This window comes from Aquarana catesbeiana, linkage group LG11, assembly GCF_042186555.1.
Source record: "Aquarana catesbeiana isolate 2022-GZ linkage group LG11, ASM4218655v1, whole genome shotgun sequence".
NCBI classification, from domain to species: Eukaryota; Metazoa; Chordata; class Amphibia; order Anura; family Ranidae; genus Aquarana; species Aquarana catesbeiana.
The window spans coordinates 211017439-211038839 of NC_133334.1; the positions used below are offsets into that span (position 1 = coordinate 211017439).

Below are 21401 nucleotides of genomic sequence, written 5' to 3' on the forward strand. Positions count from 1 at the left end.
TGTTCCCAGAACACCACGGGGCCATTCACAGAGCGCCGTGCTGCGCATGCGCAGTAGGAAACTGGCAGTGAAGCCGCAAGGCTCCATTGCCTGTTTCCCTTACTTAGGATGGCGGTACCGGGACCCGAGAGCCGGGGGACGGGTCGGCCTCGGGCGGCCAACATCGCGGACACCCAGGACAGGTAAGTACTTATTTAAAGTCAGCAGCTACAGTGTTTGAAGCTGCTGACTTTTACATTTTTTTTTCAGGGACGGAATCCCGCTTTAAGTAGCTAAAAGCTAGGAAGTCTACTTTTTGCAAATATGTGAAAGGCATACTTCACTTGTTGTGAGGCAAGAGGTTTAAGCAGAGGAAATTCTTCTGGGGATGAATCCTTGCCTTCTTACAAATGGGTATAGACCAGCATTCAGTCAGCAGTGCCATTAGGGGTCAGGTCTTTGCTCTTGCGATCTTGTTCCAGAGAGCGCTGCCTTCTCATTCCTTGATCCCAAGACCTTTGTGCAGGTTGTCTCTAACCTGGCTCTCTCTGTTTGCTCCCCTGTGATTTGTGGAATCTGAAGTTGGTTTTCTTGGCACTTTACAAACATAATTTTGAACCGGTTATAGTCCTTGTTCCACTGTCACCCACAAGGTTACATTTCTTGTTTGACATCACCCCTGAAAGGCAAGTATCTGAGTATAAGTGCCTCTTGGGCTCTTCACTATCAGGCTACTCTTTTTCAAGGCAAAGCAGCCTTGTGGTTACCAGGTGCATGTTCAGGCCTCATATGATGTCAGCTTTGAGTGTAAGGTTCTTTAGATGGCTCTTTAGGCTGCAGGCAGGCCCCAGTTCTGTTCATTTTTGTGGGCTTTTTAGTATTTCGTTGGCACGCACCCCTCTATTGAGCTGCTTTTGGACATCCCAACAGATGTGAGGGAAAAAGTATTTGATCCACTGCTGATTTTGTACATTTGCCCACTGACAAAGAAATGATCAGTCTATAATTTTAATGGTAAGTTTATTTTTTTTTTTATTCCAAACTTCTTTTTTATTGAATGAAAGGGAGAAGTACAGATATATCAACAGGTACGAGTGATATAATTATAGAAATGCGACCAGATCACATTGGCCAAACGTAAACAAAACATTAACCTAAACAATGAATGTAGCGTTAATTACACTAGTGTATTGTATCTAGGATATTTATAATGGCTATTAGTACCGTGGTTTTGTAGGGAGGGGGGAAATGTAGTTCTATCTATAGAGCGTGTGGTAGGTAGAATACGTTAATTGATACTACTATTCCCTGTTTTTCCTGATTTGTGCTTATTGTATATCCATTGTCGTGTATGATATTTTGAAGTCTGTGATACATATTGTAGTTGTTTACTCGTAGGCGCATATATGTGTCCAGCACAAAATGCGGATTTGATCTGGAACAGGGATTTAGCGGGGAGGGGGAGATTGAACACAGGGGAGTTATAGGATAGTGGGATCGGGTAGTGAGAGAGGACGCTAGAGGTGTTTTATGGTTATTATTTTTGTGTCTGCATGGTAGGTTTATTTTAACAGTGAGAGACAAAATAACAACAAAAAAATCCAGAAAAACACATTTAAAAAAAGTTATAAATTGATTTGCAGTTTAATGAGTGAAATAAGATTTGACCCCTTTGCAAAACATGACTTAGTACTTGGTGGCAAAATCCTTCTTGGCAATCACATAGGTCAGACGTTTCTTGTAGTTGGCCACCAGGTTTGCACACATCCCAGGAGGGATTTTGTCCCACTCCTCTTTGCAGATCCTCTCCAAGTCATTAAGGTTTCGAGGCTGATGTTTGGTAACTCAAACCTTCAGCTTCCTCCACATATTTTCTATGGGTTTAAGGTCTGGAGACTGACTAGGCCACTCCAGAACCTTAATGTGCTTCTTCTTGAGCCACTCCCGTGTTGCCTTGGCCGTGTGTTTTGGGTCATTGTCATGCTGGAATACCCATCCACCACCCATTTTCAATGCCCTGGCTGAGGGAAGGAGGTTCTTCCTGAAGATTTGACGGCACATGCCCCAGTTTGTTGTCCTGTCCCCTTAGCAGAAAAACCCCCCCAAAACAATGTTTCCACCTCCACGTTTGACAATGGGGATGGTGTTCTTGGAGTCGTAGGCAGCATCCCCCCTCCTCATAACACAGCGAGTTGAGTTGATGCCAAAGAGCTTGATTTTGGTCTCATATGACCACAACACTTTCACCCAGTTCTCCTCTAAATCATTCAAATGTTCTTTAGCAAACTTCATACAGGCCTGTACATGTGCTTTCTTGAGCAGGGAGAATTTGTAGGGGGGCACTGCAGGATTTCAGTCCTTCACAGTATAGTGTGTTATCAATTGTTTTCTTGGTGACTATGGTCCCACCTGCCTTAAGATCATTGACAAGATTCTACCGTTTAGTTCTGGGCTGATTCCTCACTGTTCTCATGATCATTGAAACTCCACGAGGTGAGATCTCACATGGAGCCCCAGACCGAGGGAGAATGACAGTTTCTTTTGTGTTTCTTCCATTTGCAAATAATCGCAATAACTGTTGTCACTTTCTCACCAAGCTGCTTGGCGATGGTCTTGTAGCCCATTCCAGCTTTGTGTAGGTCTACAATCTTGTCCCTGATGTCCTTGGACCACTCGTTGGTCTTGGCCATGGTAGAGAGATTAGAATCTGATTGCTTCTGTGGACAGGTGTCTTTTTATACAGATAACAAGCTGAGATTAGGAGCACTCCATTTTAAGAGTGTGCTCCTAATCTCAGCTCATTACCTGTATAGAAAACACCTTGGAGCCAGAAATCTTGCCGATTGATAGGGGATCAAATACTCATTTCACTCATGAAAATGCAAATCAATTGATAACTTTTTTGAAATGTGTTTTTCTGGATAATTTTGTTGTTATTCTGTCTCACTGTTAAAATAAACCTACCATTAAAATTATAGACTGATTATTTCTTTGTCAGTGGGCAAACATACAAAATCAGCAGGGGATCAAATACTTTTTTTCCCTCACTGTATATGCCTTCCTTCATCCCTCAATATACTCCAAGAAAAGGATTTTACAGTGAGTATTAAAATCCTATTTTTATGCTTGGTGGGGAAATAATATCCAAAACCATGGACACTTGCTGAACTATTTCCTATCCTATGAGAAATGTGCTGTCAGACCTGTTGATCTTTTAATCTGGCAATTCGCACATACAGTATTCAATAAGAGGTAGTTTTGTGCAGAGGTGACATTTGAAATTTCAAAGATAAATGGCTTGTTACTTTTTTGTGATACATCCCAGCAAAAGCTTGGTGTTTGTTACATCTTACAGGGGTGTCATTTTGCTATCTGCAATTTTAGTGTTAAAGTAATTGTAAAGTCTATTTTTTCCCCCCTTTAAAAATAACAAACATGTTATACTTACCTGCTCTGTTGCAGTGGATTTGCACAGAGCAGCCCAGATCGTCCTCTTCTTAGGTCCCTCCTCTGTGATCCTAGCCCCTCCCTCCTGTTCAGTGCCCCCACAGCAAGCAGTTTGCTATGGGGGCACCCAAGCTGAGTCACAGCTCCCTTAGTCCATTCAGACATGGAGCCCTGACCTGGCCCCACCCCCTCTTTGACCTGAATGGCTAGCTGACTTTAATTGACAGCAGCAGGAGCCAATGGCACCGCTGCTGTTTCTCTGCCAGTCAGGAAGGAGAGTCTCGGACGGACGAGGTACTTGTAGACCTCACTGGAGAGGGGGTTAGGGGGGTGCTGGGGAGGCTGCTGCTGCACACAGAAGAAGGGTGCTGCTGCACAAAGAAGAAGGCTTTTTATCTTAATGAATAGAACGCATTAACATAAAAAACCTTCTGCCTTTACAACCTTTTTAAGCTGTTAGAGTTTTGCTATGCAGCAGAGCTTAATTTAACTTCCTGTGCTGCCTTTCCCTTCCCCTACATCCAGTCTGAGTGCTGCTGTTACTAAAGTCTAACATAAATGAAGATTGGGGTATTTATGCTAGCTGTGTGCAGCAATATATGTAATGATTTTTGATGAATTCGTAACTGGATTAAATGGTAATTTTCATATATGTCTAGTTTTCAGTCTGGGTATTATATATACTGTGTATGTATGTGTATGTATATATATATATATATATATATATATATATATATATATATATATATATATATATATATATATATATATATATATATATACACAGTAGATATATAATCTAAACTATTTAAAAAAAAACAGTACATATATATATTTTTTGTAAGCGGCTCTTTTGACTGTATACTGTAGACTGTGATCACATGTATGGCAACTCTGAAGAAGAACATGGCGGATGAGGATGCTGTGTGCTGTCTTGTTATCGGTACAGAAAGTGCAGAAATATTTATACTGGATCCAGAGGCGTTTACTATTCTTACACGAGTGAGTACCATTTGAAAGCATTTATGATTTACATTTTAGGCCTCATGCACACTGGATGTTAAATTAACGTTATTAAAACGCCAGTAGCTTTGCAGTGAGTTTTTCAACGTTTTCTTTTTTTTGCAATAGCTTTTTTTAGCGTTTTTCCGCATTAGCGTTTTTAGTTTTTTTTTTTTGTTTGTTTTTTTTTTTACTGGATCTAAAACTTTAAATGCTGGTGAGCAGAGTTTTTGAGTGTTTATCAGCGCTTATTTACATTAGAGCGTTTTTACAGCTGAAAACAGCTGAAAAACTCCTCTCAGAACCCACTAGTTTTGGGGGTTTTTTTACAGCCAAAAACAGTTGATGACAGTCTATGTGTGCATGGACACATAGGATAACATGATGGGGAGTTTATTGACTGTAGAAAACAAAAACCCGCTGTTAAAATGTCCAGTGTGCATGAGGCCTTGAAGGATCTTCATTGACCAGCTGTGAATGTAGAAGTATTTAATAGTGATCAGTAGGTATTAGAAACATATGCTCCTTCTAAACTTATTCTGAAAACAAAAAAATTCCAGTAAGGCAAAAGATACCGGTACTGTAGAAAGATGGTTGTAATAGCTGTTTATGTTGGCAGGTCAGTCTTCCCAGTGTACCTACTCTGTTGGATGTGAACGGACAGTATGACATTGAATACCGTGTCACAGTAGCTTGCCGTAATGGCAATGTCTACATTCTTCGTAGGTAAGTAAGCCTTTAGGTATGTTTTTTTTTTTTTTTGTGCTGCACCATCTATTTGTTGCCTGTTATAGGGAATAATGAAGAACCACATTAGTAATACAGCAGGTTTAACCTTTTTTGCATTGTGGGTATTGCTTGGACCAATGCATTCTTCAGAAGGAATCTGTTGCCTTCTTGTGATATTTATGTGAATTTGATCAACTAAATGTGAATAAAATGAATCTCAGCTGATTAAAAATAATTCCAGTGTCATTGCAAGACTGGTTATATGTATCGTACTTCTGTTTTACTATGGAAAATTTTTGAAAACTCGAAATAAAAACTGTTGAAACAAAAGAAATAATAATTCCAGTGTATAGTTTTTCATTTTTCACATGAGAGCTGTCTTTTTTGTATAAAGGTTCTTCTTTTTACAAATAAGAACAATACAACAATTATGACCAATCTCTGGCCTGGAACAAGCATGCTGTAAATGAGTGTTTAAAATTCCTTATCTTTTATACTTGTTTCAGGTCAGCTATTCAGGAAGAATTGATGTCAAAACATGAGCAATACAGTCTGAGAACTGGCATTCTATGGAGGAGAGGTCAACAATGACAGTCTCTAATAGTATTTAAAGTAGCCCTTCATTTCAAGCATTGATTGCACTGTACAACATACTGATAGCCACAAAAAGGGTCACTTATAAATCCATATCAAAAATAAATAACAGAAAATTATTATTTATTGAAACTAAAACACAGTTTGGATGGTTTTTCATAGAGACTCCAAGCGTCCCAAATACAGCATTGAGCTGAGTGCACAGGTGGTAGGATTGGTCCGTGTCCAGAAAAATATCATTATTGGAACATCTCAGGAGACTTTGCACGGATACTCACAAAAGGTAAGCATTTCTCAAGATGAATGTATTTAGTATGTCATTTGCTATAATTGTGTCAGTGCACTTCTAAAACCTTAAACCCAATGATTTACAAGGTGCATATGTAACAATTTATCATATTGACAGGGAAAGAGGCTGTGGACAGTTACCCTCCCTGCATCCATTATGACAATGTCTTTGTTGGAGCAGAAGTCCCGCAGTATTCAGGCTGTGCTGGTGGGGCTGAAGAATCTGGAAGTACATCTGTATAGAGATAAGAATCTGCTGAGTGTTATTTCAACTCCAGTGAGTCTATGGAAACATTTTTTTTTTTTTTTGGGGAGGGGGGTAATTTTGTACTATTACCAGACATGTTTATCATCTGAGACGACTCGCTAGCAGGACCAGGGGCTCTGATTGTTGAGGCAAATGTCTTCTTTTGAGGAATACTTTGATGCCTTTTTGAAAGACTGTAGGATCTAGGGTATCCAGACACCTACTTGCTTCTTATCCCAGGTTTCACTTAATGCATCCATGACCTACACATGGAACAGGAATACTTTCAGGTAAATTTTACAGTAGTAACTCAGAATAAGTACTCACTGAAAATTTGCTATAGATGCCTTTAAAACCAAGCAGTTGGACTATGCCTGCTGCTTTTATACCGAACTCCTGTTTTAGTCTCCAGACTTAGTGTTACTAAACCCACAACAGTAAAATCAGTCTGTGTATGCAGTAAAGCATGCTTGTTATACTCACTGTGGAACCTAAAGGATTAATCCTCTGCATTGTGTAAGCACAGAGCCCTAGGAGGCACTCTGCACATGCTCAGTTTGGTGTGTATTGCTAGAGAGTTGTTTTTTGGGGAGGGTGTATGTAATCAGCACAGGGGCCAATCAGCACTGTCCAGACAGAGGGTCAGGGGTCATGCAGCCTTATAGGACAGTCAGAGGAGAATGAAAACTCCTCCTACAAGCTTTAACCAGTGCTCGACCGGACACTGATAAGTCATTAGACTGCTATATACTGCTGATTAGAAAAGGTATTTAGCAGTTTATATTTACTAAACTAATTGCATTGCCATGTTCTGTGTACTGTGGGAGACCAGATATAGTGAATGCAGGGTCCTGGGTTTAGTAACACTTTAAGGTATATGTTGTTATTACTCCTGGTAGCAAAAGTCTAGTTAATCTGCATGCTAAGTAATTACATTTTCTCAGTTTAAAGATGAAAGAGCCTCATTTTAGAGTTTTAATTGTACTAATAGTATATTGGAATGTGGGCACCTGAAATTATGCTGCTTGCCTGTTCTCTTTTTAAAAGCTGTATATAAGTTACCCCTATGCTGTGCCCTGCAATAATATCATTCATTAAGCTCTGATTTCTTTCAGGACATAGTGACCAGTCTATGCTTTGGAAGATATGGAAGAGAAGATGACACTTTAATCATGACAACAAAAGGTAGAATACAGATTTTCAACTATAACAAAAAGTAAATTAAAAATTAAACGTCCCCCATTCAAACGCATTTCCTATGAAAGATTAGTGCAGATATCAAAGGAGTCAGTCTGGAAAGCATAAACTAGGTTGCAGCGTACGCAGGTGATTTTATTTTTTTATCACACTTTGGTCGTCTCTCCCTGATTAAAATAAACTTCCAGAAATCTGAGGCGCTTAACATCTTGTTCAGGGAGATGGAGAGCAAATCCCTTAATGATAAATTTCCTTTTAAATGGACTTCTGTTTCAATTAAATATTTAAGCCCTTCTACTCTCTCTTTGCTTTAAACGTCCCCCTGCTTTTTGAATGTAGTCAAGCAGATCTAGACCAGTGGACTATAGTGGCATTATCATGGGTTAGGCTTTGTAGCAAATTTCCTTTTTTGTGGGAAGGTAAAGCACTCTTCCTGCCTTTCATTTGGTCAAGAAAGCAAGCTAGACTTCGACAAACTGTTCCCTACCCCCTCTCCCCATGTTTTCAAACTGAAAACTACAGCACTGCAAGTCAAAATGAGAGATTTCTAGAAATTTATAGTAAGCTGAAGTTATATGAAAATCCTTTATTTTTCATGTAAATGTTGAGTTTGGCTCCACAGTGCCCCCATCTCAACCTGAACTTCTCTCCTATTGGTCAGTGAGGTCCACTTAAGGAAAGCCAAAAGGCATACTTGAGAATTATGGAGTAGGCCAAGCCTAACTTTATTAGAAAGTTGAAATTTGCATATCATTTTAGCTGCCTATATCTCTGGATTCATGGGTAATTGTGGTGCTGTGCTGTGGACTCTCTAATGGGTGCTGTGAATTAACTATAATAAATTGCAAATTCAAAGGTGATGGTGTGATACTCAAAAGTATACTGTAAAAGGTCTATAATAAAGTGCAGATGACCATTAAATAAATCATGAAATATGACACATGGTAAATAAATAAATAAATCACAAGTTTAGTTGGTGCTAAAGTGCAAATGATGCTGTGTGCGACACTAAATAGAAAAGAAAATTAGCACATGGTGATAATGGTAAACATTACAATAAATGCAAAACAAACAAAACATTCAGTGAGCCACCCTGGGCTCAGGTAGCAAATAAACAAGATATAGGACAGTCCCAGAATGTGAACTAATGCATCGGCACAAGTGAAAAATATGAAAGAACAATCCAGTATTGATGAATATGTGATGCTTCCCTTCACCGTGAACCGTGAGAAAAAATGGCTGATGCCTTGCCAATCCACTGAAGTGACACCTTAATGTGCGCTAGCACCTCACCTAACTGCTGTAAGGTTACAGCATAAACTGAATCTGATGCTTCAGACAGGGGTCTTCAGAGGGTCCCTCTTTGGTGGATACAACAATGGATCCTTGGAATGGATACAGCCTCCTCTCCAGTTAGCTCAAGCGGGGTGGTATAAGTGGAAGAAAGATCCCAAATAGCATAGTGCCGCTTAAAACTTAGATTTATTAAAAATGCACAGAGTTGGTACACTCACTTGTGTTAAAAACGCTCAGATAACACTCGACGAGACGCGAGCTCGTACAATTGCGTCACTTCCGGTTTGCGCCTAGTGTTCCAATCTCGAAGCCTATCGTCACATCACATCATGTGATGAAGTCACATGATGTGATGATATGCGTCGGGATTGGAGCCATAGGCGCAAACCGGTAGTGATGCAATCGTACCATGTGTCATATTTTATGATTTGTTTAATGGTCATTTGCTTATGCACTTTATTATAGACCTTTCCCAGTATACTTTTGAGTATCACACTGTCACCTTTGCATTTGCACTTTATTATAGTTAATTCACAGCACCCATTAGAGAGTCCACAGCGCAGCACCACAATTACCCATTTATCTTCCAAGGATCAGCTAACTAGGTGCCTGCTGCAGTGGGCCTTCAGTTTATCTATTAGTTGACAGCGTGGGAGTACCACCCATATCTCTATATCTATGGATTGTTTTGATGTGCAGTTTTCACTGAAGGTTTAATTTGTTTAATCTGAATTGCCCATGGTTGTGACAGGTTTGTAATACTTTAAGGAGCCTTTTTTTCATGGCTTTCTTCTTATTTGAAGTACATTGGATTTCTTTAAATATCTATAACTAGCCATTTATTACAACAATTGCTTGTTTCCTAACCCAGGAGGAGGACTCATTATTAAGATCTTAAAGAGGACAGCTCAGTTTGAGGAAAAGGATACATCTTCTGGTCCCCCTATTGGACAGAGCATCAAACTTAATGTCCCCAAGAAAACCAAACTTTATGTAGACCAGACCCTACGGGAAAGAGAGAATGCTGTGGGTAGGTGAATTGTTGCCGTTGCTTTCCACAGTTGGGAAAGAAAAGTATACAAATCTGCCTTCTGTTCATAAATTATGGTTTACGGTGTTCTGCCCTCAAGCTGGCCATAAACCAATAGATTTTCATTAAAACATCCATAGTGAATTTCTGCAAAAAGTCGACTAATTTCATTCAAAAGCCCTTTAAATTTCGTCCAGATAGATTTTCGTTCTTAGAAATTTTCTTTCCCGCTATTTTTTTCAGAGCTATGGTCAAAAGCAAACTTCAGTTTGTCCCCACTAACCATTAGAAAATCGAACGTCCGTTTTTAACCGCTTCCCGACCGACGCACCCCGATGTAGGTCGGCAGAATGGCATGGGTGCGCAAGAGGGCGTACCCGTACGTCCCTTTGTAATCCCGGGCTAGCGTGCGCACTCGCAGGTCCCGAGGACTCGATGTCCGCCGGTGGCCCGCGATCGCGACGAGGAGAGGCAGAACAGGGAGATGCCTATGTAAACAAGGCATTTCCCTGTTCTGCCTAGTGACATGACAGGGAGCTACTGCTCTCTGTCATCGGGAGCGGTGATCTCTGTCATGTCCTAGGTAGCTCATCCCCCCTACAGTTAGAACATGCTGAGGAACACATTTAACTCCTTGATCGCCCCCTAGTGTTTAACCCCTTCCCTGCCAGTGACATTTACACAGTAATCGGTGGTTATTTTTAGTTCTGATCGCTGTATAAATGTCAGTGGTCCCAAAATAGTGTCAAAAGTGTCCGATCTATCTGCTGCAATGTCGCAGTCCCGATAAAAATCAGATCACCGCCATTACTAATAAAAAAAAAAAATAATAATAAAAATGCCATAAATCTATCCCCTATTTTGTAGACACTATAACTTTTGCGCCAACTAATCAATATACACTTAATATGATTTTTTTTACCAAGAATATGTAGAAGAATACATATCGGCCTAAACTGACTAAGAATTTTTTTTTTTATATATATATATTTTTTGTGGATATTTATTATAGCAAAAAGTAAAAAATATTGCTTTTTTTTTCAAAATTGTCGCTCTTTTTTTGTTTATAGTGCAAAACCTTATTCAGCTCTATGTATACACAGGAAAATGGGATCAAGTCCCTAATAGGGATAGTATTGACATAGCTCCAAATGATACACGATGGCTCAAAATCGATATGGTCCGGAAACATTTAGACAGCATATAGGTGAATAAAGTACCCGGACCAGATGGCTTACACCCAAGGGTCCTCAAAGGGTTGAGCGCTGTTATATATAAGCCATTGTTTCTAATTTTTAAAGACTCTTTAACCACTACTTGACCAGCGCACGACGATGTACGTCGGCACAATGGCACGGCTGGGCAAATGGGCGTACAGGCACGTCCCCTTTAAATCGCGGCATTGTGGGTGCCCACTGCATGCTCTGTGACCGCAGCTCCCGCTGACTCCATGTTCTCCGGGGGCCCGCAATCATGTCACGGAGCGGAAGAACGGGGAGATGCCTTTGTAAACAAGGCATTGCCTCATTCTGCCTAGTGACATGACAGGGATCTACTGCTCCCTGTCATCGGAAGCAGTGATCGCTGTCATGTCAGTGGAAGCCCATCCTCCCCACAGTTAGAACACCTCCCTAGGACATACTTAACCCCTTGTCATTTACACAGTGCATTTTTATAGCACTGATCCCTGTATAAATGACAGTGGTCTCAAAATGGTGTCCGATGTGTCCACCATAATGTCGCAGTCACGATAAAAATCGTAGATCACCGCCATTACTAATAAAAAAAAATTAATAATAAAAATGCTATAAATCTATCCCCTATTTTGTAGACGCTATAATTTTATATAATATAAATAAACCAATCAATATACGCTTATTGCGATTTTTTTTTTTTTTTTACCAAAAATATGTAGAAGAATACATATCGGCCTAAACTGAGAAAAGAAATTAATTTTTTTATATATTTTTTGGGGCTATTTATTATAGCAAAAAGTAAAAAATATTGCTTTTTTTTCAAAATTGTCGCTCCTTTGTGGTTTTTATTTTTGCGCTAAAAAAAAAAAAAAAAAAAGAGGTGACTGAATACCACCAAAAGAAAGCTCTATTTGTTGGGAAAAAAAGGACATCAATTTTTTATGGGTCCAACATCGCACGACCGTGCAATTGTCAGTTAAAGCGACGCAGTGCCGAATTGCAAAAAATGCTCTGTTCAGGAAGGGGTAAAATCTTCCGAGGCTGAAGTAGTTAAACAAAAAAATTAGACTGAAATTCTACTAGTGTATGGCCAGCTTTAGACAATGTTTCAACAAATGCGATAAAATATTGGCTATGAGGACTCCATTGTCTGCAGGTGCTGAAGGAATGTTTCAACATTGTATGAGTGTATATATACACTAAAGTATTTTAGCAAAGATTCAACATTAAATAAAAACCGTTGTGTAGTATAGGAGGGGCGTTCAATTCAAACCGAAATTTTAATTTTACAGGTATAAAAAGGGATGCTAGCGTGGTGGTACTACACGCAGTAGTAAGTGGCAAGTGTGTCCTATTACTAATAGGTGGCGCACATGTCACGGGCCAGTCCAGAAACCGTAATCAAGGTGGCAAACAACAGTGTTCTTGTGAACGAAGGCATAAAACCTGCAGATATCTACAGAAAACTTCAAGCACAGTACAGTGATGAGATGCTCAGCCGCAGTAAGACAGATGATTTGTGTAAACATTTCAAAGTTGTTCATACGTCCATCAGTGACGAGCCCAGCCGTGGTGGTTCCCAGCCCACAGCAGTCATTCCTGTGAACATTTAGAACATGGGAATGGTGAGCACAACAATTCACGAACATTTGCATTTTCGAAAAGTTAGCGCATGCTGGGTACCAAGACAGCTTTCCACTTTTGACCAACACGTGTTGTGTTCTGAGTAATGTGCTATTGGCCTGGTCTGATCACTAAGGGCATCCTGTTTCTTCAGGACAACGCACAAGCTCAAATTGCTCACCGCACTACCTGCACATTACAGCAACTTGGCTGGGAGGTATTGCCACATGCCCCTTACAGCCGGACCTCTCTCCTAGTGATTCCCACCTGTTTGGACCCCTAAAAGAGTTCCTCGGAGGTCAGCATTTCACCACTGATGACGAAGTGAAGCAGGCTGTCCTAGAAAGGTTCAGGCATACTGACAAATCTTTCTATGCAGAAGCTTTTTAGGCATTAGCTAAATGCTGGGATAAGTATATAAATGTAGAAGAAGGGGAGTATGTTGAAAAATAAATGCAGTTTCCACTCTTTTGAGTTTATATAATAAAAGAACAAATTTCAAAGTCCCAGTTTTACTTGAACGCCCCTCGTATATTTACTGATTGTGCCTCTAATTACCCAGCTAGATAAATAGATCATGTAAAGGTTGCCATAAATGTGCCAGTCATCCAACAAAAGTTAGCATGAAACAGTTACTCTCCCTGTAAATAGTAGGCATATAACATGTATGAGACTTTCCGATCTTATCAATCTTTGCATGTGAGACAGGTGGGTTAGAATATCCTGCCCTGTATGTATACTATGACAAGCACTATAGTCTCACATACAGTCTTGAAGCCTATATCCTCCCATACCATCAGAACTGGCAGCATACTGTATATGGCCAAATGTGTGAAAGAACAAATTTGTTGACCTCAAAGCCCAAAAGTACGTTAGGCAGTCTTATATTTATTTATATGCTATATGTAATTTGAACTAAAAGGCAGTATGTACAGTGCCTTGAAAAAAAATATTCGTACCCCTTGAAATTTTCCACATTTTGTCATGTTACAACCAAAAACGTAAATGTATTTTATTGGGATTTTATGTGATAGACCAACACAAAGTGGAACATAATTGTGAAGTGGAAGGAAAATGATAAATGGTTTTTATTTTTTTTTTACAAATATATATCTATATATATCTGAAAAGTGTGGCGTGCATTTGTATTAAGCCCCTCTAAGTCAATACTTTTGTGGAACCACCTTTCCCTGCAGTTACAGCTGCAAGACTTTTTGGGTATGTCTACCAGCTTTACACATCTAGAGAGTGAAATTTTTGCCCATTCTTCTTTGTAAAATAGCTCAAGCTCTGTCAGATATGATGGGGAGCGTCTGTAAACAGTAATTTTCAAGTCTTGCCACAGATTCTCAATTGGATTTAGGTTTGGACTTTGACTGGTCCATTCTAACACATGAATATGCTTTGATCTAAACCATTCCATTTTAGCTCTGGCTGTATGTTTAGGATCGTTGTCCTGCTGGAAGGTGAACCTCCGCCCCAGTCTCAAGTCTTTTGCAGACTCCAATACGTTTTCTTCTAAGATTGCCCTGTATTTGGCTCCATCCATCCTTCCCATCAACTCTGGCCAGCTTCCCTGTCCCTGCTGAAGAATAGCATCCACACAACATGATGCTGCCACCACCATGTTTCACAGTGGGGTTGGCGTGTTCAGGGTGATGTGCAGTGTTAGTTTTCTGCAACACATAGCGATTTGCTTTCAGGCCAAAAAGTTCAATTTTGGTCTCATCTGACCTGAGCACCTTCTTCCACATGTTTGCTGTGTCCCCCACATGGCTTCTCGCAAACTGCAAACAGGACTTCTTATGACATTCTTTTAACAATGGCTTTCTTCTTGCCACTCTTCCATAAAGGCCAGATTTGTGGAGTGCACGACTAATAGTTGTCCTGTGGACAGATTCTCCCACCTGAGCTGTGGATCTCTGCAGCTCCTCCATAGTTACCATGGGCCTCTTGGCTGCTTCTCTGATTAATTCTCTCCTTGCCCAGCCTGGTAGGTTTTGCAGTTGTGCCATACTCTTTCCATTTTCGGGTAGATGATGGATTTAACAGTGTTCCGTGAGATGTTCAAAGTTTGGGATTTTTTTTATAACCTAACCCTGCTTTAAACTTCTTCACAACTTTATCCCTCACCTGTCTGGTGTGTTCCTTGGCCTTCAAGATGCTGTTTGTTCACTAAGGTTCTCTTACAAACCTCTGAGGGCTTCACAGAGCAGCTGTATTTATACTGACATTCAATTACACACAGGCAGACTCTATTTACTACTTAGGCGACTTCTGAAGACAATTGATTCCATTAGATTTTAGTTAGGGGTATCAGAGTAAAGGGGGCTGAATACAAATGCACGCCACACTATTCAGATATTTTATTCTTAAAAAAAATTGAAAACCATTTATCCTTTTCCTTCCACTTCACAATTATGTGCCACTTTGTGTTGGTCTATCACATAAGATCCCAATAAAATACATTTATGTTTTTGGTTGTAACATGACAAAATGTGGAAAATTTCAAGGGGTATGAATACTTTTTCAAGGCACTGTATAGATGAAAACATAAAAGAATTATTTCTTCTTCCTACCAGCCATGCACCGTGTATTTCAAATGGATTTGTACCGCCTACGTCTTAATGCTGCCCGAGCATATGTTAAGGCCCTGGATGCTAGCCTTACACCAGTATCTTCAACAATGCAAGAACCACTTACACTCAATGCTATTGTAAGTACACACTGCTTTATGTGTTTTTCTGAGGTGTGCACTTTATGGTACTAGAAAAGATTTGTTATGCAAAAAAAATATATTTGGAGGAACCACTTTTTTTTTTTTTAAGTAAACCTGAAATGACATCAGAGTTTCAACACTTCTTCTTCTGCTACCACATTTCTGCACTTTATTTTGCACTGCATAGTATTATTATACTTTATTTAGGGTTTATTAAGGTTCGTATTTATGGTCATCTATTACACTATAGTGATAGACATCTACTCAGAGGGTGTCAAAATAGGGATTTTTAGACCAGCGCTGCTTTTCTTGTCTTTTTAATCACTATTTTTTGACTTTCAAAAATCAGGGCTGCTGCGATCTGTAGTTTTACTGAATTCTTGTATCCCAGTTCCCATTTATGATCTTTGGCCCACATGCCTGCACTGTCAGCTCAGCTAAATTATTGTGCATCTTGCCCTCTTAATTTCCAGGATTATTATTCAAGATTTATTTAGCACTTAACAGTTTGTGCAGCATTTTACAAGATAAAGGGAGACCGTACACTTACAATACAATTCAAGACAAGTTAGGGCCCTGCTCATGAGAGTTTACAATCTAAACACAAGTGATACAAAAGGTAATAATTGTGGGCTCTGATGAAGAAGGTGCTACCTTCGAAACGCGTCAGCCGGCAGCGACCTGCACGTCTTCCCAGCAGGATCTGGAGACTGCTATCAGTGGATTGATCACCACTAACCAAAAAGATCGTTCTAGCGTGATTTTCACCTACCTTTGTGAGTAGTAGTCTTTTGTGTTCATTTTAATAAAACTTTATTAAGGATAATGCACTAGGCCGCCGGTGCGCCCTCTCTCTTTTTTGTTTTTTGTTAGGTAATAATTGTGGCAGTATTTGTTCGAGCAAGTAAAATGCAGTTGTTGGGTAGAGGTGAGATAGGCTGAAGAGAGAGTAGGGTATATCTGTACATGTTGTGGTAGGGAGTTCTGGAAGATGAGACAAGCTCTGGAGAAGTCCTAGAGGCAAACGTGGGAGGAAGCATTGAGAAGGATAAAAAGCAGGTCCTATTGAGAGGATCGAAGAGAACAATTTGATTGATATTTTGAGATGAGGATGGTAAAGTAGCTGGGGATGGATGTCTTTGCATGTCGTTAATATTTTAAACTTTATTTGTTGGGTAATCACAAGCCAGTGGAGGGAATGGTGGGGGATTGTGGAGGAAGTGGACACTGAGTAGTTGGTGAGGTGGATGAGTCTGGCAGCAGCATTTTTTATATACCTTAGGGGGGTAGATTTTGTAGAGGTAGACCAATGAGGAGGAAGTCACAGTAGTCAAGGCAAGAGATAACAAGTGGATGCACAACTTGGGGCTGTAGTTGGTTAGGAAGGGGCATATTCTGGAAATGTTATGGAGTTTTTAAGGCAACAAGATACCAAAAAATTCTTCAAATACATTAACAGTAAAAAAATGGTCTGAGCATGTAGGCTCTTTGCTAGATACATTTTTAGTTGGTTCCTAGGGATAAAGAGAGGGCAAATTTATTGAATACCGGTACCTTATTCAGCTCTATGTATACAAAGGAAAATGGGATCAAGTCCCTAAAAGGGATAGTATTGGCATAGCTCCAAATGATCCACAATGGCTCAAAATCAATATGGTCCAGAAACATTTAGACAGCATAAAGGTGAATAAAGTACCCGGACCAGATGGCTTACACCCAAGGGTCCTCAGAGGGTTGAGCGTGTTATATCTAAGCCAATGTTTCTAATTTTTAAAGACTCTTTCATGACTGGCACCACTGGATTGGTGTACGGCCAATGTGTGCTTATATTTAAAATAGGATCAAAGTCTTTACCAAGTAACTCTACAGACTGCTTAGTTTTAAGTTCTATAGTGGAGAAGATACTTAAGAGTTTAATAAAAGACCACATAGAAGAGTTTTTGCGAGAAAATATTTGATGCAATAGTCAGCATGGATTCACGAAAGACCAAAGTTGTCCGATTTGATTTCTTTTTTGAGGAGGTAAACAAAAATGTAGACAAAGGAGTGGCTGTGGACATAGTATACATGGATTTTGTCAAAGCATTTGACAGTTCCCCCACACGCGGTTAATGTGTACATTAAAGTCTACAGGCTTAGAAAATTCAGTTTGTAAATGGATAGAAAACTGGATAAAAGACTGTATTCAGAGAATAGTGAATAATCACTTGCCACCCAGGCCAATTCTGACATTTCTCTCCTACATGTAAAAATCATAATTTTTTTTACATAGAACCCCCAATCATGATATGTTTTTTTTTTTAGCAGAGACCCTAGAGAATACAATGGCGGTCATTGCAACTTTTTATCTCGCACAGTATTTACGCAGCAATTTTTCAAACGCTTTTTTTTTGGGAAAAAAAAACAGTTTCATGCTTTAAAAAAAATCAGTAAAGTTATCCCAATTTTTTTGCATAATGTGAAATATGAAGTTACGCCGAGTAAATCGATACCTAACATGTCACGCTTCAAAATTGCACACACTCGTGGAATGGTGCCAAACTTAAAAATCCCCATAGACGACGATTTAAAAATGTTTACTGGTTACATGTTTTGAGTTACAAAGGAGGTCTAGGGCTAGAATTATTGCTCTTGCTCCAACATTCACAGCGACACCTCACATGTGTGGTTTGAACACCGTTTTCATATGTGGGTGGGACTTGCATATGCATTCTCGTGCAAGCACACGGGGACAGGGGCACTTTAAATTTAATTTTTTAATTTTTTTTTATTGTTAACTTTACTTTCAATTTTTTAGTTTTTTTTAGTTTGACACTTAAAAAAAAAAAAAAAAAATATTTGATCACTTTTATTCCAATTACTAGGAATGTAAACATCCCTTGTAATAGGAATATGAGATGATCGGTAGCGGTGAGTCGGTAGAAGCACTGGAGGGCGGCGGAAGGGGGAAGACGTCCCCTCTCGCCACCCGTAAGAACGATCAAGCGACTAACCAGCCGCTATGATCGTTCTTATGGTGTAGGGAATCACTAGCTGAAAAAGACAATATATGAATGATGCCTGTAGCTGCAGGCATCATTCAGATATACCCGCACAAAGTCAAGGGTGTCACAAGACGGCCGGCGGCGGGAAGTGGTTAAATGATTGCATGGTCTAAGATGTGGTGTACCCCAAGTAGAGGAGGAGAACGAGCAAAGAGCAGAGTCATGGAGGCCAAGGGAGTGGGTATTCTTTTTTGAGGAGAAGCGGGTGATCAACTGACGAAGGATGCTCTTGAATATCAATCCAACTTTCTGGGCAAGAATCTGGCCCCAACCCCCTAGGTTGTGCCACACAATTGGCTTATCCCTATGTCTCTCATATATAGTTACACACACACAGTCCATCAAGTCCAACCTGTGTGTGTGCTTTTGTGTCAGTATTACATTGTATATCCCTGTATGTTGTGGTCATTCAGGTGCTTATCTAATAGTTTTTTTAAATTATCGATGCTCCCTGCTAAAACCACTGCCTGTGGAAGAGAATTCCACATCCTTACCGCTCTTACAGTAAAGAACCCGCTACGCAGTTTAAGGTTAAACTGCTTCTCTTCTAATTTTATTGAATGGCCATGTGTCTTTTTAAATTACCTTTCGCGGAAAAGTTTTATCCCTATTGTAGGGTCACCGGTACGGTATTTGTACATTGAAATCATATCCCCTCTCAATCGTCTCTTCTCCAGAGAGAATAAGTTCAGTGCTCATAATCTTTCCTCATAACTAATATCCTCCAAACCCTTTTATTAGCTTTGTTGCCCTTTTCTGGACTCTCTTCAGTTCCAGCACCTTCCTGAGGACTGGTGCCCAGAACTGGATGGCATAATCAAGGTGCGGCCGGACCAGGGTCTTGTAAAGCGGGGGAATTATCGATTTATCTCGGGAGTTATTTCCCCTTTTTAATGCATGCCAATATTCTGTTTGATTTGCTTGCAGCAGCTTGGCATTGCATGCAATTGCTGAGCCTATCATCTACTAGGACCCCCAGGTCCTTTTCCATCCTAGATTCCCCCCCAGAGGTTCACCCCCCAGTGAGTAGATTGCTTTCATATTTTTTGCCACCCAAATGCATTATTTTCCATTTTTGTACATTAAACCTCATTTGCCATGCTGTTGCCCACCCCATTAATTTGTTCAGATCTTCTTGCAAGGTTTCCACATCCTGCGGAGAAGTTATTGCCCTGCTTAGCTTAGCTTAGTATAGTCCACAAATACTGAGATTGAGCTGTTTATCCCATCCCCCAGGTCGTTTATTAAAAAATTAAATAGGATTGGTCCCAGGACAGAACCCTGGGTCTCATTAGCCATTATTGGAGAGTGGATGGTCCTTGACCAATAAGGTTGTTCAGTATCTCTTAACACAGCATCTCCGAGATTTGGAGCAAATGGGCTGAGCTGATCAAAGTATTCGCTGCCTGCTGTGTGGTTGCAATGTCAGTTACGAAATGTTAATTTTGTGCCATATATTAATTCCTGTCCGCTTAGAGGTCTATCCTGCCCATGTCAGCTTTTCCCTTTCTGTCTTTAGTAATAAAGTACATTAATAAAATCTTCTCTTATTCCAGGTACAGGGTATTGGTCCTCGTTTCAAACTGATTCTTAACTTACAGAACACATCACAGAACAGGCCATCCATGCAGCTTTTAATTAGTTTCCTGTATGATGAACGACTATACCAGCTTAAGCCAGCATTCTTTAAGGTAGGCCAAAAAAAAACGGTAGACAACATGGCAAGCATGCATTCATAAATAAGTGAAGAACCAGTTTACCAGAAGCTTACCTTCATTTTATTTAATGCTTTGAATGCTGGGATCACCTTCTGTAGACATGTCCTCACATTGCCATTTTGCTTTTCAAATGTATGAAAAACATTTCCAATGCTATTTTCAAATATATGAAATGTATGAAAACAAGCACTTCTGTTTAGATTTTATTAGTTTTGCTTTGCAGTTTAGCATGCTTGAGTGTTTGGGGTCATTTTTGTATCTGTTTAGTGTTGCATTCGTGCCAAACAAAACTTGGTTAATAAAAAGTAGTTGAAGAAGGTAGGCACACTTTTTTACTGTGTTGTCATACCTGTTATGCATTACATTCCAACCTTCCAGTTGCTTCACATCCAAGCTGCTTAGTAAATAACTTCCTTTCATGCTAAATATAGAACCCCAATTTCCAAAAAAAAGTTGGGAAGCTGTGTAAAATCTACATAAAAACGGAATGCAATGGTTTACAAATCTCATAAACCCATATTTTATTCACAAAAGAAAGCAGAAACCATATCAAAACTGTGGAAAATGTACCATTGTAAGAAAAAAGGTCATTTTGAAATTGATGGTAGCAACACATCTAAAAATGTTAGGACAAGGCCATGTTTACCACGATGTAGCTTCCCGTCTTCTTTTAAAAACACTCTGTAAACATCTGGGAACTGAGAAGTAGCTCAAGTTTTGGGAGAGAAATGTTGCCCCATTCTTCCCTGATAATGGGATTCTAACTGCTCAACAGTCCTGGGTCTTCTTTGTGGTAATTTTCTTTTCAAGATGCGTCAAACATTTTCAAATTTTGAAAGGTCTCTATTGCAGGCAGGCCAGTTAAGAACCTGGACTTGTCTACTACAAAGTCATGTTGTTATCATAGGTGCAATATGCGGTTTAGCATTGCCCTGCTGAAATATGTAAGGCCTTTCCTGAAAAAGACATCATCTGGATGGGAGCATATGCTGCTCTAAAACCTGGATATATATTTCAGCATTGATGATGTCTTTCCAGATGTGCAAGCTGTGCATTCCATATGCACTTTTAGACCACCATACTATCAGAAATGCAGGCTTTTGAACTGAGCACTGATGGCAAGCCAGAAGGGTCACTCTCCCCCTTAGTCCAGAGGACACAGTGTCCATGGTTGCCAAAAAGAATGTCAAATTTCAATTTGTCTGACCCCAGAACAGTTTTCCACTTTGCAAAAGTTTAAATTAGCATTTTAAATTAGCTTTGGCCCAGAGAAGATGGCGGGATTTCTGGAT

The 21401-nt window shown here is 39.8% G+C and overlaps 1 protein-coding gene across 1 annotated transcript in view; it reads left to right on the top strand.

Moving 5' to 3' along the window:
- BBS1 (Bardet-Biedl syndrome 1) overlaps positions 1 to 21401 on the top strand; it is a 67644-nt gene that overhangs the window by 37359 nt on the left and 8884 nt on the right. The window contains exons 8-15 of the mRNA XM_073605245.1: positions 4297 to 4428; positions 5048 to 5154; positions 5914 to 6034; positions 6158 to 6316; positions 7402 to 7471; positions 9651 to 9809; positions 15211 to 15344; positions 19948 to 20082. Coding sequence (XP_073461346.1) covers positions 4297 to 4428; positions 5048 to 5154; positions 5914 to 6034; positions 6158 to 6316; positions 7402 to 7471; positions 9651 to 9809; positions 15211 to 15344; positions 19948 to 20082 — 1017 coding nt within the window. The remainder of the gene's footprint in view (positions 1 to 4296; positions 4429 to 5047; positions 5155 to 5913; positions 6035 to 6157; positions 6317 to 7401; positions 7472 to 9650; positions 9810 to 15210; positions 15345 to 19947; positions 20083 to 21401) is intronic.